Source organism: Microtus pennsylvanicus, chromosome 6, assembly GCF_037038515.1.
Source record: "Microtus pennsylvanicus isolate mMicPen1 chromosome 6, mMicPen1.hap1, whole genome shotgun sequence".
Lineage (NCBI taxonomy): Eukaryota > Metazoa > Chordata > Mammalia > Rodentia > Cricetidae > Microtus > Microtus pennsylvanicus.
Window position 1 is genome coordinate 50349630 of NC_134584.1, and position 16810 is coordinate 50366439.

Consider the following 16810-nt stretch of genomic DNA (forward strand, 5'->3'; position numbering starts at 1 on the left):
TTTCAGTTATATAGTACAGTTGGAAGCAACCTGGAATGCACCAGACCTTGTCTTAAGCAATCAAAATGATACAAAAGTTACAATTCTAGAACTGTTTGTTCTACCTGATGTTCAGAGCAAATTCTTTAGCATTCTTAGGAATAACTTTAAGATTAATTAAATAATTTAATAAAATGAAAATGTAATCTCATAAATATTTCTGCCATTTGAAGTTTTTATATCGTAATATACTTTGAATCCCATCACATTTCTACATATAAACTTACTTTTATTGGTAATTGGCATGCATGTATCTTTTTGTTGTTGGGGGCGGCAGTGCTGGGCATTGAACCCAGGGCTGTGTATATGCTAAGTAGGATGTGCTTTACTTCTGAGCCACCCTAGCCTGTACCTGCGTGAGCTTATGGTGCGAGTGTTAGAGCTGATCTCTTCTCCTCTTTAAGTCTGTCTTCAGTTTTTCACAAAAAGGACATGACAGACAGAATATACTTTTGAGTATTTATCATCTTCCCTTTCAATAAGTTTTCTATACATATTTCATGTGTTTATAACAATTTCTCTTGTTTTTAGCAAAAAAGGTAACTAGTGAGGAAGTGAATGATGATCCAGATGAATCTGTAAATAGTAACAGTTCAGATCTAGAAAGATCTCAGAAGGATACTCAGACAGTTGCTGAAGAGGAACCACCAACTTCATCAGGACAGGATTTAGAACAAACCGTGTTAGAGCAAGATCAAAAGCAAGAGAAAAGGAGGAGGAGGAAGAAGCAAAATGGAGCTAATAAGCAGGAAGCAACAAATCTTGTAGGAAATGTCCTCGTTCAGTCAAGCTCTCCTGAAGCAGAAATACACAAGAGTAAGTTTCAAACACATTCTAAGATCCTTGGTTTTATTAGAAGGGGCGTGTACAGTAATATATATGACCGATGCTACCGTTGTGGAGAACAGCAATTCCTAATGTTTGTTAGTGGTTGTCTGCCCAGTACTATGTTACATCTTGCCATCTTAATTTTAGTTAAAGAGAAAAAAACAGCTGTAGAAAACAAAACAAAAAAAGTGAAGCAGGGAGAATTTTCCCCAGATTGTTCAGAAGTTGAATTATTTCCCTTGTGTTCCCATTAACAGTCATTGGTGATCATATATCTGTAACGAATCTCAGATTTTTATGATCTGCCTTCATGGAATACCTCTGTGAGTCTGTAAAAAGAGCTAGTAGAATTTCCATTTCTTTTTTTTTCTTGTATTCTTAGAATGCAAGCATACTGTAATTTAAGTGTTGCTGGAAGACAAAAACCAAAACTTAAGAGGAAACTGGGGCCTTCTTAAGAGTTTGCTTTAAGAATACTTAAAGTGAAATAGTAAGTTTGGAGGTACTGCTCAGTAGTAGAGCATGTGCTAGCACCCGCAAGTTCCTGGCTTTACTACTTAGGAACCCCTTCTGCCTGCTTCCTTAGTCCCTTTCCAGACCCTCCCCAATGTATCTTCCAGCTTCATGTTCTTTTTAAAGAACCAAACAAAACAACCCACTGAGTCCCATAAGTGTTGCTCTATGTGCACGGGAGTGGGGTCATCCATACCTAACCTAACCAGAGGCCACACCCCTTACAAAACCGACTATCCCTTCCCCAGTAGCCATCACCTGCCAGGAGCACCTCAGCTGAGGATAGGCGCTTGTGTCCTTCCCTGACCCAGGCTGGACGGTTGACTGGCTTGATCTTGTGTTTGTAGATATATTTGTTATGAGTTCATAAGTGAAGTACTTCTGTCACGTCCAAAAGACTGATTTTCAGAAGTTCTCCTCAACCTCTGGTTCTTACAGACTTTTTATGACCTCTGTGATGTTTCCCAAGTTCACGGGTTAGGGTGGCTGGTTGGTTTAGTTGTTCGTTTGAGACTGAACACTCAACAGTCACTTTCTGCAGTTTGACCATTTCTGAGTCGTTGTAATGACTATGTTAACTACAAAAAGAAGCTTCTCTAATCCTTAGCTGTGAAGACAACTGTTTAGAAGGCAGTTGATACTGTGCCCATTTAGCAAAGCAGTAGGATATTCCCTATGGCTTAGGACATCATGGTTTCTGGTCCGGGCTTTCTTGCTCAAGCAGAGGTTCCTCCTGTGGATCTGGCTAGAAATCTAATCAAGAAGCAGTTGTTACTTCTAGCATTTGTGCCACTGTTGCACCAGTGGACATCTCCTGTCAGTTGAGTTGCAGTTGCTTGCAGTGTTCCTAAGTGGTAAGGCAGTTAATGACTTTTTCCTTCAGTAGCTTGTATAACACCGTCAGCACAATGAGAGCTAGATAGCAGAGAGGAAGTCATAGTAGTTTAATAGATCAGTTCTGGTAGTTGAAGTAATAAAAGTTTTCTTTTTTTTTTTTTCCTTTTGAGATAGGGTCTAATATAGCCCAGGCTGGACTAGAACTTGCCTTGAAGTCAAGGATGATCTTGAACTCTTGCTTCGCCAGTCTAAGAGCAGGGATGCATGTATTTGCTCTTATGTCCTGCTTATGGCTGTCTGGTTTTTGTTGTTGTCTGAGACAGAGTTTCTCTTTGTAGCCATGGCTGTCCTGGAACTTACTCTATAGACCAGACTGGCCTTGAACTCAGAAATCTGCTTGCCTCTGCTTCCCAAATGCTGGGATTAAAGACGTGTGTCATCATGCCCAGCCCACAGTTATCTGATTTATAAGCATTAGAATATTATACTCTTGTTGTTTACCATTATAAGAATATTACATGTAGAGGCTTGTGAGATAGCTCAGTGGGTAAAGGTACTTAAGTTTGATCCCAGGGATCCACAAAGAAGAAAACCAACTCCTGTTAGTTGCTTTCTGATGTCCACATGGGCACTGTGGTAACACACATACACCAAGTAAATGAATTAAAAAATGGAAATTATTTTTTTAAACAGAGATTATATAATAAAAGAAAACTGGGTAAACTGGCCAGTGCCTGTAATCTCACCACTTAGGTGGTAGAGTAGGTAGATAAGTAGATTCAGAAGTTCAAGATTATCCTTGGCTACCTAGTTTGATGCCAGTCTGTTACATTAGCCCCTGTCTCAACCAAAAGAAAAAGACATGTTTTACAATGTAAAGAAGAATAGCTTTATAGTTCTAGTCTTTTACCATCTAAAATACTGATGCGTCATTTATGATGTTGGAATTAAGGTGGTTCTTTATCATAGGGTAAATATTAGTGCTTTTTATTACACATTTATTTTGTGTCCTTTTGTGTGCCTGACATGACTCAGCACTTGCCTGCAATCCTGACAACTTGGATTCAATCCCCCAAACCCTCAAAGGTGAAAGGAGAGCACTAGCTGCACGGAGTTGTCTTCTGAACTCCGTATGTGTGAAACATGTGGGCACTCGTGCACACGCATACATATGCACACAAATGATAATAGTAAATGTAATAAAGTTTAAGGGATAAAAGCGCTAGAGAGATGGCTTAGTTATTAAAGGATAAATCCGGACTAGCTGAACATAGAGGACAATGAGGACTACTGAGAACTCAGGAACAATCGCAGTGGGTTTTTGATCCTACTGCACGTACTGGCTTTGTGGGAGCCTAGGCAGTTTGGATGCTCACCTTAGGAGACCTGGATAGAGGTGGGTGGTCCTTGGGCTTCCCACAGGTCAGGGAACCCTGATTGCTCTTGGAGCAGATGAGGGAGGGTGACTTGATCGGGGGAGGGGGAGGGAAATGGGAGGCGGTTGCGGGGAGGAGGCAGAAATCATAAATAAATAAATAAATAAATAAATAAATAAATAAATAAATAAATAAATAAATAAATAAAAAGGCTGAGGCTTAAACAACAAAACACAATGTTCAGGAAAACACCCTAAATCTTGAATGTTAAGTGGATTAATATTTTGTAGGAAAAGACAAGTTGTTGCATATAAATTCCTTATGCTTTACAATATTGCTATCTTTACTACTTTTTGGAAGAACATGTGTTTTATATTCCTAGATACAAGTCCTGAGGAAAATGAAGGCAAATGCAATGAGGAACAGACACCTTCTTTCCCACAGCGCGTAGACGACATTGCAGAGTCATTCTCACCCTCCAGTGAAACGGTGGAGCTGAGAACTGGCTCCAGCCCTTCCACATGGTATTTTCTGCCTCTTTACTGGCTTTATCTGCATCTTCTATGGAGTCTCCAGTTGTCATTGTGGATTTGTACTTCTTTTCCTGTTTGCTTTGCTTTATTTATTTTTGAACCTTTTTGTTAAACTTGAATATAACTCAGATTATTGTATTTTTATTAGCTTTTTAAAAAGATTTCTCTTTATTATTAATTATGTTTGCATGTGTATGTCTGTGTGGATATGTGCACATGAGTATAGATGCCCACAGAGGCATTGAATTCCCCTGGAACTGGAATTATAGGCGATTGTGACTACCTGGTATAGGTACTAAGAACTGAGCGTAAGTTCTGTCAAGGAGCAGTGTGTACTCTTAACTGCAGAGCTATTTCTATAGTCTCTTGGTTAACCATTTTCATTTTGTAAATCATTGTGTATTATCTTCAAGCTTGGTGTGCTGGTGCATTCATAAAATCCCAGTACTGAGGAGGCTGAGGCAGGAATACCATAAGTTCAAGGTTAGTTTGGGATATACCTAGCAGGTTCTACTAGTAGATTCTGCCTCCAAAACAAATAAGTACACAAACAAACAAGTCTCCTGTCATAGCCTCCCAGGTGCTGGGATTACATCATAGACCGCCATGATGTTAACGTTTAATTCCCAACACCCATATCAAAGCCAGGTGTAGTATTACACACTGATATCCCAGTATGTAGGAGGAAGAGATGAGATGCTTGGGCTTGCTCACCAGCCTTCCTAGGCTAATTGGTGAGCTTTAGGTCAATAAAAAACCCAGGTTCAAAAACACAAGAATGATGGCAAGAGGTTTCACACCATATCAGCAAGCATGTTTGTGTCCTTTAGTGGTATGAAAATTTATTTCTAGTAGTATGTTTCTCCTGATACATTTTCCCTTCCTTAGTAATCAACAAGATATCATGCCGCTAGCAAGTGAGTCCTCAGAATCAAATGCTGCAGATTTGCCTTTGTCAGAAGTTGCGGGTGCTGCCTCCTGTGAAGTAAATAATGCTGGAACAGAAGAAAGAAGCGTTGACCTAGAGAATAGACCACTGTAAGTATTTTATACAGTTGGGTTTCTTCTTAGGCATGTTCTAAAACTGTTAAACATTTTCTTTTTTGATTTGGGGATTAAACCTAGGACATTGCATGGAATAGGCATATCTTCTAAGACTGAAAGGCTGAGTTGTATCTCCAAGTCTCTAATAAACTTTGTTTTTAAAGATAGATATTTATTTTTTTTTAAATTAGACATATAGATAGTAGATAGATAAACAGACAGACAGACATATGCATATATGTACGTGGATTTATGCATTTGTATGTGCTCCAGATCCTCTTGGAGCTGGAGTTAGAGGCTGTTGTGAGCCATCCTATGTGGTGCTGGGAACCAGATCCAGGAGCTCTTAACTGCTGAGGCATTTCTCTATCCTCTTGATAAAGATCTTAAATAACATTTAGAGAGTAGAAGGGACTCTTCGTATGTCGATCACTTAGCAGGTGATTTTACTGCAGTCTCTCAATCACATGTCATCAAAAGATTTCACTTTCTGTTTCTTTCTCTTGGGATTCTGTTTTATTATAGAATGGAAATGGTGGGTCTGGCAGCCTACATATAATTAGCAAGCGCTGGGTTTGATTGAGAGATCTTACCTCAAAGACTCAGGGAATGAGTAATTGAGGAAGATTCCCAAGGTCAGTCTTGGGTATTGTATTAGTCAGGGTTCTGTAGAGGAACAGTACCTATAAAATGAATATGTATGTATGTATGTTGGTGGGAGCAGACCACTTGTTTGTGCCGGCTGCCCAGCTAGCTTACACCCGAAATAACCACACAGAAACTGTATTAATTAAAACATTGCCTGGCCCATTAGCTCTAGTTTCTTATTGGCTAATTCTTACATCTTAATTTAACCCATTTTTATTAATCTGTGTATCGCCACGTGACTTTGGTTTACCAGCAAGATTCTAACTGGCGTCAGTCTTAGGAAGAAGATCCAAGGCATCTCTCACTCTGCCCTTCTTCCTAGCGTTCAGTTCTGTCTTTCTCCGCCTACCTAAGTTTTGCCCTATCAGGCCCAAAGCAACTTCTTTATTCATTGACCAATGAAAGCAACACAGAAGAACCTCCTACACCATATGTATGCGTGTATGTACACACATGTATATACAAACACGTGCATACACACAGAGAGATACTGATATACATAGAAGGGGAATTTATTAGATTGGCTTACAGGTTGTAGTCCAGCTAGTACAACAATGGGTGCCTACCAATGGAAGGTCCTAGAATTCAGTAGTTGTTCAGTCCATGAGGATGGATGTCTCAACTGGTCTTCACTGTGTGCTGGAATCCTGAAGAAGTAGTCTCCAAAGCCAGTGAAAGAATGAACTTGCCAGTGAGAGCAAGCAAGCAAAGAACAAAGCGCTTCCTTTTTCCATGTCCTTTATATGGGCTGATGCGAAAAGGTATGGCCCAGATTAAAGGTGGCTCCTCCCATCTCTAAAGATCTGGATTAAAGGTGTGTCTCCGTACCTCAAAGACTCAGGATAGAAATGTGTCTACCCACTTCAAATTACTAATTAAGAAAAAAATTACTCACAAGTGTGCTCAGTCCTTTGGATTTTAGTTTGTTCCAGGTGTAGTCAAGTTCATAACCAAAAACATCCATTACAGGCCTGCACAGCCACCCACATCCACACATGAACACGAGCACACATGTACATCACATGCACACGAAAAGAAGAAAAAGGAACAAAATCTGTTCAACTCATGAATGCTGATTTTTAATGGAGCACACCATATTGAGAATCAAAATTTTAAAATTAATTTTTGGAGTAAACTCTGTATTTTTTTGGTTAAGCATTAAGAAGCAAAGTCTCCTCCACCCTGTCTTCCTTCTAAAGAATGAGTAGTGTTCTTTCAGGGACTGTAAGTGTATGCTGAAGCAAACCTAAATGTGACATACTCATACATAATGTTTTGCAGGATCCTCCCCCATACTTTTATATAAAACATATCTTTTATTTTTATAGCTTTATAGTGTTTCATCATTTGAATGTTCTCTAGTTTGTGTGGTTTGTTCTCCACTCATGGCCTTATAGGTTGTTTTTACAAATACTTACAATCTTTGCTTTCACTTTTATGCCAGTTTGCAAGTATGTTTTTCATTGAAGGTTTAAAAATGGAAGTGCTTGCTTAAAGAATATGTGTGTTTGTTTGTGTGTGTGTGAGCGCACGCCATGGAACACATGGAAAGGTCAGAGGACAACTTGAGGAGATTTTGCTCTCCTCCAGGGGTCAGAGTCTTGATGGCAAATTCCTTAATCTACTGAACCATCTCTTCAGCCCCCAGGTTTTTATTTTTATGATATCTGATTTCTAACTTTTTCCTACTTTTTATGAAATCTTAGATTTACTCAATCTAAATTAAAGTTTCTAAGGTTAACTTTCTTTCGTTGTTTCTGCCTTCATTTTAATGTCTGATCCACTTGAAATATATTATCAGCATAGTGCAATGGATGGAACTCTCTCTGTTTTGTTAATCAGTTTTCCCACTAGAAGTTTGTTTTGTGTAATGTTTATTTTTATTTTTTTGCTTTTTTTTGAAACAGGGTCTTGCTATGTAGTCTTAGCTGTCTTGGCACTTGCTGTGTATTTTAGGCTGGCCTCAAACTTAGAGAGATCCACCTGCCTCTTCCTCTTTAGTGCTGGGTTTAAAGGCATGCACCTTCAAACATAGCATAACATTTATTTTTTAAGTATCCTGTGTTACACATTTCAACTTTTCTATTTTGGGAGATGATCTTTAGTATGTTCTAAAATCAAATCTGCTTTGGAATTATTTTCTGTTGTGTTTCATTTACATGTTCTTTTGGTACCACTTTAAATCTTAATTACTGATATTGATATGTTTTTAATATCTGATAGAGTAAGTCTCTCAGCGTCAGGGCTTTAAGGAGCTCTTTGACTTTTCCAATTTTTTAGAGTTTTATTTGATCTTGACTACATGTTGGTTGCAATTCAAATAACATCCCTTTTTTTTTCTTTCTTTTTTTAGAGAGACTGAACAAGCAGAAAATGTTAAACCAAAATCCAGAAGTCGACTGCAGAGACCTAAACCTAATCTGTCCAGGGCAGTTGGGAAGAAGTCAGTTGTTTCTCAAGATACACAAGATGAAAGGAGCAAAATCTCACCTTCAGAAACTTCAGCTGAAAAGGTGCGGCCTAAGAGAATTTATGGAAAAGAAAGCTATAAACATATTTTCTAAGTAATTACAAATAAAATATTTAGCTTGTAATTTCAAACTTGTAACTGATAAGAAAACACAACTTAAAATTAGATCTGTGTTTATTAGTCTTTTTCATGTGTTTACTTCAGCAAGTGGGCTATAACAATTGAAAAAAATCTCAATGATAAATTTGATGTGTGCTCGCGCATGCAATTAGGAATGAACCTAGACCTTGGTCATGCTAGGCAAACAAACATTCTACCACTCACCAACATCCCCCAGCTCACTTTTTAAATTGTATAAAATGTTTATTCAAAATATTTCTTGTATGTTTGATTTCATATTTGTGTTGCAATCACATCTGTGGGTACATATATGTGCATGTGTGTAGAGGTCAAGGGTCAGTTTCAGTGTTGGTTCTCAGTAGCCTTCTACTTTGCTTCTTCAGCTAAGGTTTCTTTTCAGTCCGAGGCTTTCCAGTTAAGCCAGAATGACTGGACAGTGAATTCTAGACTTCTGTTAGGTTTCACCTTCCCATCACTGGGATTATAAATACCCCCCCTTTTTTTTTTTTACAATTTATTTATTTTATGTGCATTGGTGTTTTGTCTGTATATATGCTTGTGTGAGGCTGTCAGAGCTTCTGGAACTGGAGTTACAGTTTGAATTGGCATGTGGGTGCTGGGAACTGAACTCAGGCCCTCTGAAGAGCAGTGCAGTCATTGCTCTTAACTGCTGAGCCATCTCTCCAGCCCCATAAGCACCCTTCTTACTGAGTCATCTCTCTGGCCCCAGGGCTATTTGGTTTTGTTTTTCAGATTAATAAATAAAGTAATTTTGTAAGTAGGGTTTTGTTGTTTTCAAGTCAGATCTCATTGTGTAGTCCTGGTTGGCCTGTAAATCATTACGTAGACCATGCTGGCCTGGAACTTGCAAATATCCCCCTGCCTCTGCCTCCTGGTATTGGAATTAAAGGGGATGATGTGCCACCATGAGTGACAAATAGGGCTTTCTAATGGAAAAAAAATTTTCTGTTAAGTGTTGTGATTATTTTTCAGAGTATTCAAAAAAAATTTTTTTTTCCAAGACAGGGTTTCTCTGTATCTTTGGTGCCTGTCCTGGAACTAGCTCTTGTAGACCAGGCTGGCCTCGAACTCCCAGAGATCCGCCTGCCTCTGCCTGTTAGTATGCATTGTTAAAAGAAAGTCCCTATGTTATGATTTTCATTGACTAAATGACCCTAGGCAGGGTAGATGGCTCAGCAGTTAAGAGGTCATGCTGCTCTTTGATTGGACCTGAATTCCATTCCTAGTCTTCATATCAGATAACTCATAGCCTTCTGTAATCGCAGCTCCAAGGGCGTCTGACTTCTTTTTCTGGCCTCCCTAGGCACCTGCATACACTCACACATAGGCGCACAATAGATAAATAATAAAATAAATCTTTCAAACATAGATCCTATTTATTCATATTTCTGGGAGTTACAGTTTTAAAATTGTTTTGAGTGTGTCCTCAATCACTTTTAAGCTGCTCTTTAGGTTTCCTCCCTCATTCATTTATTTGAACTGTTTTGCATACAGGACTCAGAGTCTCAAGTGCTGGTAAGTGCTCGGCTGCCGCCCTTCCTCCTGCCTCTGGGGAAGTCCCTTTGTTATTAGATGGCTTTCTTTGGCATCTGTGACAAAAGCCCGAGGCCTTGCACACAAACTATGTCTCCAGTGCTCTAACCCTTTTATTGTTAAATCATAATCTAGTACAATTGAAGCTTTTCAAAACAATATCTAGTTGATTATTTGTGGAGGAGGGTGGCATGCACATGCCACAACACACACACACACACACACACACACACACACACACACACACACACACACAAGTCAGAGAACAGCTTGCAGACTTGATTTTCTCTACTTTGTACCATTTTGGGAGATTAAACTCAGATCATTAGGTTTGGTGCAAGTTCCTTGACCAATCACGCTAGCCCAAATTTAATGTAGAAATTTTGGAAATACAGATTAATTTAAGAACCAAAGCAAAAGTTGTAATTTTATTATCTATATGCAGTCAGTCTTTTCACATTTTTCTCTCCAAGTTTGTTTTCCTTCCCTTGCTGTCAGGATAACCACCAGGGCAAAAGCTATAGACTGTGAGGCGAGGAATTCCCCAGTGAACCACATTCTCTACCTTTCAGGTTTTATTCATTTTTTTATCCTTTGGTATTTAAAATTTTGTAAATTTTTCAGTGTCATTTAAACACATTTAGAAAACATTTTAAAATAATACTTTAGCAATATAGTATAACTGCATTTATTTAAATATTGATTTATTTTTGGAAAACTTATGTTAGCAATGTAGGCCATTTTACATAATATTGTGGTGAACATTTTAGTGCTTACATGTTTTTCAATTACTTTTGTTAAATTTTAAAATAATTACATATTGTGTGGAGGTGCAGTGGGCCTGGAATCAGAGGATAACTTGCCAAGGAGTGGTTTTCTTTTTCCATTATGTGGGTCTTAGAGATTAAAATTATACAATTATGCTGTAAGAATTGGTGGCAAGCATCTTTTCCTTTCCTTTGGACCCCTCAATTCTTTTCCTTTTTTTTTTTTTTTATTTTTGGAGACAAGGTCTTAGTGTATAGCTTTGGTTTTCCTGAAACTCCTGGCTGGACTCAACCCATAGAGATTTGCCTACCTCTGCCTTCCATGTGTTGGGGTTAAAGGCATATGCTGCCATTCCTGACTCTTCAGTTACTTCCTTAAAATGCAGTTTAAAATTATATTAGTAGTCAGTGAATATGGACACTTTAAAGACTGTTCATATTGGCAAGGTCCTTCTAACCATGTATAAGATTGTGAGTTTTAGCTGAGCAGTGGTAGCGAACGCCTGCAATCCCAGCACGCAGGAGGCAGAGAGAGGCGGATCTGAGTTTAAGGCCAGCCTGGTCTACGGAGTGAGTTTCAGGACAGGCTCCAAAGTTACACAGAGAAATCCTGTCTTGAAAAAAACAAGCTAATAAACAAACAAAAAAGATTGTATGATTGTGTGTTTTATAATACTTTGATCTGCTCTGTATTTAGAATTTTTAGTTTTAATTCTCATTCAGTGGAATATTTTATTGTAAGTAACTTTAGTGTAAAAAATTATATTTATAGAATCATGTGGAAAAAGAGAGATTGAATGTACCTGAAAATTTTGGGACAGAGAATACAGAAAGAGAGAACCTAGGTGCTGAAACTGTGTCTGAGTAAGTACTTGGGAAGAAATGACCTTCAGGAGTGGTTGCAATTGTTAGTTTTCTTCTTAATAAAGTCTGAATTGTCAATGAGGATACTTTAAATCTGTTTTCACTATAGATAGTAGCAAGAAATTTTGCTAACACGCGGTGTGTTTGGTGTTAGAGATAGAAATGATGGTACGGGTAGGCCTAGGGTCATATCTGATTCGAATGTGTGAAGTCTCATTCACTCAGGAGCCTCACATAAACCAGGTGTGGTGGCATGTGCTTGTGATGCCAGCGCTGCAGATGTGGGTGAGGGAATTGGAAGTTCAAGATTATCCTCTTCTCAGGTGATTTTGAAGTTCTCCTGTGGGACAGGAGAACCATCTCAAAAAAAGTAAATAAAAATCTTAGGGCTTTATTTATTTATTTATTTTGAGGCAGGGTGTCTCTGCATAGCTGTCCTGGAACTTACTCTGTAGACCAGGTTGGTCTCTTGAACTTAGAGATCTGCCTTTTGAGTGCTGAGATTAAAGGTATTCACCACCACCATCTGATATAAAATTTTTAAATGAGCATATGAATCTATTGAGTTAGCAGTTTTGTGCGTCCTTCAACTTACTAATATTTTCTAAGAAGTCTTATCAGATAAATAAATGATTAAGATATGTTTGTGAATGGTTGTATTTGTAGGAAGTGATTTCTAAAGGAATATTTAACTTGATATGGGTAGAAGACTGGCTAGCTCCAAGTATGGTTGTAAGCAGTAGATTCTGGGCTATTCAATGGGATGCTGTTCTATAAATTGGCACTGATTCCCTGACGTTATATATATTCATTGATGTCCTGAGAGAGAAACAATAGTGTCACATATTGGGTAGATAAAGGTTTTTCCATTTTTAAAATGAGATTTTGATTTTTTTTTTTAAAGACATAACTTAGGCAACACTAATGGATATTCCAATGGGAAATGAAGCACAGGATAACATTCCTCTTGATTCTTCTGCGTCACCTATTTTTTAGAGGATTCACTTTCTTTCTATGTCTTTGATAATTATCAAACAACGCTGTTTACCAAAGAACGTTTTGCTAAGCTGTTTATCAAGGTCTCACTCAGGGTGTTCATCTGTTTCTTCTAATGTGTTTTTAACACTTTAAAAAGTGCTTGGCTGTAGGTTTTTTCCAATTTTATCACAGGATTTGACTGGGGATATGTTTTATATTTTATGTGGACTGTCTGGAGAAGGGTGGGGATAGCATATGGTTTTCTTCCATTGGCTGTCACAGGAAGTTCTGCTGTGCAGTTACATTTTTGGAGGGATTTTAGTTCATCAGTGATGGGGAAGGCATCTTGCCAGAGGCAGATTTGTCTCTTGGGAGGGTGCTGAGGTGGTATTTTCATGAGGTCCAGAATTGTCTGTTTGAAAGAGTAGAGTGTAGATGTGTAGTAATTATCTTATAAGATGTTCTTGTGGATACTTGAAAAATGCTTCCTATTTAACATGACTTACTTATTTATATAGCCAAACAACTTTGTGACTTTATTGTAATCATACTGTTATTTCTTTGTAATTATAGTTTGAGTGAAAAGTCTTGTGTACAGGAAGATGGTAAAACAAAGGTCTTAAGACCTGCACGTCTATTGAGGGGCCGAATGCAAAGACCAAGGCCTAACATACAGAAAGCTACAGGAAGAGAAGAGACTCCTATACCACAGGGAAAAATTGGGGCCCATGTAGAGAAGAATGAAGATGAATCCTGTGTTGATAGAGAGCAAAGTGAATCCTGTGTTGTGGTATGTTGATTCTGATAACATTTATTAAGCAAGTATATAAGCCTTTATGTAAGCTCTCACCTTTTTAAAATAACCTTTTGTGTGTTGTTTGTTGCATTTGTGGACAAAATCTTATAGTGAGGAATTTTATTGTTAAATCATTTTAGATATTTGAGCATTGTATATGACTCTTGGTTGCTCTCATCTTAACTCATATTTGGACTTGGTTTTTCCCCTGTGCTTCAGATTGAGCCCAAGTTCTCAAGTATGTTAGGCAATCACTCTACCCTTGAACACATTCTCAGCCTCCTTTCGGAATGATAGTCATATATGTGAATTTTAATACTGGCTTAAACAAAATATTAAAAGTACGCCTTTCAAGTATAATTCCCAAAACAGATAATGAAGTAAGTGTGTGTGTGTGTGTGTGTGCGTGTGTGCGTGTGCGCGCATGAATGAGAGAAAGAGATGTAGAAGACCGAACCTAAGGCCTCTTTCATTGCTAAGAAAGCACTCTTGCCTCTGAACTATATCCCTGGCTCATGGAGTTTTAGATTATTTATATAGTTGTTAGAAGAAAGAGTTAGCTTGACTTAACATTTGGGTTCTTTCTGCTATAATTTTATATTTTAGATAGAGTCTTCCAACTCTTTAGATAGTGGCTTCCAACTTACTGTGTAACTGAGAATAACCTCGGAACTCTGATCCTCCTGCCTCCACCCACGTGCTAAGACTGTAGGCATGTGCAACCATACCCGTTTTTATGTGGTGCTGTGGATTGAACCTTGCAAGGGCTTTGAGTATGCTAGGTAAGCACTCTTACTACCTGAGCTACATCCTTAGCCCTGTCTGTTGTTATAGTTTTTACAGTCTCTAAAGTACTTAAAGAGTAAGAATTTAGAAATCTGAGCACCATGGAAGATTCTGACAAATGTGATGGAAACAGACTGAAGTAGATGAGTCTGAAACATCGCTTTCTGATGGCACAGCAAAGACTAGGGCTTTGAGACGTGGTAAATATGTGACTTATGGAATTTCTAAGATAGTGAAAGGAAAAACACTAAAATGTGGTTTTTGACTGTTATTTTATAATTTTGACTTTTTTTTTTTTTACCATTTTATTTATACTCAAATGAGATGGAATATTCTGTAGTTGGATTGTTTTCAAATTCCCTCAAAAAACCTAGGTTTGTTTGGGAAAGTGATCTGCATTTACCTCCCAAGTTCCAGAACGTGCATCATAATACCTGGTTACAATAGATTTTTCAGTAAAAAAGTTTTAAAGTTTTGTGTTTTGTTGTGAAATCTAAAATACTACAAACTTTGTTATTAAGATTCCTGAACAAATGGAAAATGAGTCACTTAAAAACCTCCAGTGTGAAGATGTCACATCACAGCCTGAAGAGAAGGATGCTTCAGCAAATGTGCACTCTGATGAGCCCAGTGTTCTTAATGAATGTCCAAGGTGAGCATCGTTTATCCAGTTATATAATTTTCAAGTTTTTAATAGGATTCAGATTAGTTATATTTATTTATTCTGTGTTATAAGACAGAAATGGGGCACGCATGCCATGGAGGTCGGTTCTCTTCTTCCACTGTGCCTTCTTGACCTGGGAATGGAACTCTGGTCATAAGGCTTATAAGGAAGCATTTACCTCCTGAGCCACTGACCCACAGAAACAAACTAAATGGCCTCTCTGTCTGTGTGTCATCTATTATGGCTAACAATGTATAAGATGTTAGAAGGCTCAGCTGTTCACATTGCTTACTGGTTTTGCAGATGGGCCAGGCTTGGTTCCCAGCACCATACCACCTAGCTCACAACTGACTGCTCTAAGGCATCTGATACACTCTGGCCTCTGATGCTTGTGGTATGTGGTATATATAAACACACATACACATAAATTAAAAAATAGGTCTTAAAAAACAAAACAAAAATGTAAAGGGTTGACGAGATGACTCGCTGGGTAAAGAGGCACTTTCTCTCAAGTCTGACGACCTGCATTTGATCCCACGTGGGGCCACAAGAGAACCAACTTCCACAAGTCGTCCTCTGACCTCCATATGCATGTGCCCCACCCTCACATTAAATACATGTAAAGGGGAGCCGTCATTACTATAGCTTTATTTAAAACTGTTTAGGAATTGCTCTTTTCAAGAAGTTTATGTCTTAGCTTTCATGTTAGTTCCTAAGTTATAGGTGATTTGAAGAAAACTATTTAATATAAACTAAGATCTGAGTTAATAGGAGCAGTTTTTTCACTTAGCAAGCGTATTCGCTGGGTGGTGGTGGCGTACGCCTTTAATCCCTGCACAGGCAGATGGATCTCAGTAAGTTCGAGGCCAGCCTGGTCTGCAAGAGCTAGTGCCGGGACAGGCTCCAAAGCTACACAGAGAAACCCTGTCTTGAAAAAGCAAAAACAACAACAACAACAACAACAACAAACCCACAAGCGTATTCATTAGATGTCTACATCCAAATAGAAATGCTATTTTTTGGTAATGTTTTTCTAAATGGTAATGATTTTCTAAAATTAGGTCAATTATATGTAGAACCCATCCTCTTCATAGCCAAAGTTCCTGTTTATTATTTTTACCAAACCAGACTGATGGAATTATTAGGATGCTTATAGCTTGATAATGTTTGAAGCATGTAGATGCAGAGATAACAGCCTAGATTTCCTGTATCTGTTCTCTTAACATTCGCATTTAAAGGCTGGCTGTGATCTATTTATAGACCTATTTTATAACATCTAACTTGAAAGACTGGGTTTCTGTCACTTGAAGTATTCCTTTATTTCTTGCTTCATCTATTATTGTTTTTCTTTCTAGTACCCCTTCAGCTGTTTACTACTAATGTGTCCTATAGAACTACCTTTGTAATTGCACATCTCTGATAATAGATTTTATTTGTAGCTATCTGGCAGATTGGTTATATTTATTTATCTAGGTTTAAATGAGACTTCTTTAATTATGGTATCTTAGAAGAAAATTAAGTTTTTTGAGTGTTTATTGGGTTTTAGAACCCTGATTAATTTTTAAAATTCATTTAGTTTGAAAGAGAATTCCATGTAGCTTAGGGTGACTGAACTCACCACGTAGACGAGGATGACCTTGAACTTTTTCTTTTTTCTTTTTTTTTGACCAGAAATACTCTTATTAATTTGAACTTGAAATTTTGCATTTCACATAAAAGCAAAAACAATTGTTTTGGGGTTTTAAAAATTACATATTTTAATTACATAAAATTAATTAAAGATATAATCACTCAGATGTCATTTTGAGTGTATTGGATATTAATTGCACATTTTTTCTCTTTTTTATTCTTTGTGTCTCTCACCTCTCATTCATTTTTCTGTCCTTTCTCCCCAAAATAAAATAAAATAAAATTTAAGAGAAAAAAGAAAAGACAAGAAAGAGAAAAAAAGGGAAAAAAAAAATCAGTGTTTTCATGGAAGCTGTAGTGTGAC

At 37.8% G+C, this 16810-nt stretch overlaps 1 protein-coding gene across 4 annotated transcripts in view; it reads left to right on the forward strand.

Moving 5' to 3' along the window:
• The window catches only part of Bdp1 (BDP1 general transcription factor IIIB subunit), an 89684-nt gene that overhangs the window by 24924 nt on the left and 47950 nt on the right, over positions 1-16810 (forward strand). For all 4 annotated transcript variants that reach the window (XM_075976222.1, XM_075976224.1, XM_075976223.1 and 1 more), the window contains exons 10-16: positions 571-855; positions 3976-4117; positions 5015-5164; positions 8172-8331; positions 11502-11593; positions 13145-13361; positions 14675-14805. In XM_075976222.1, the coding sequence (XP_075832337.1) occupies positions 571-855; positions 3976-4117; positions 5015-5164; positions 8172-8331; positions 11502-11593; positions 13145-13361; positions 14675-14805 (1177 nt within the window). The remainder of the gene's footprint in view (positions 1-570; positions 856-3975; positions 4118-5014; positions 5165-8171; positions 8332-11501; positions 11594-13144; positions 13362-14674; positions 14806-16810) is intronic.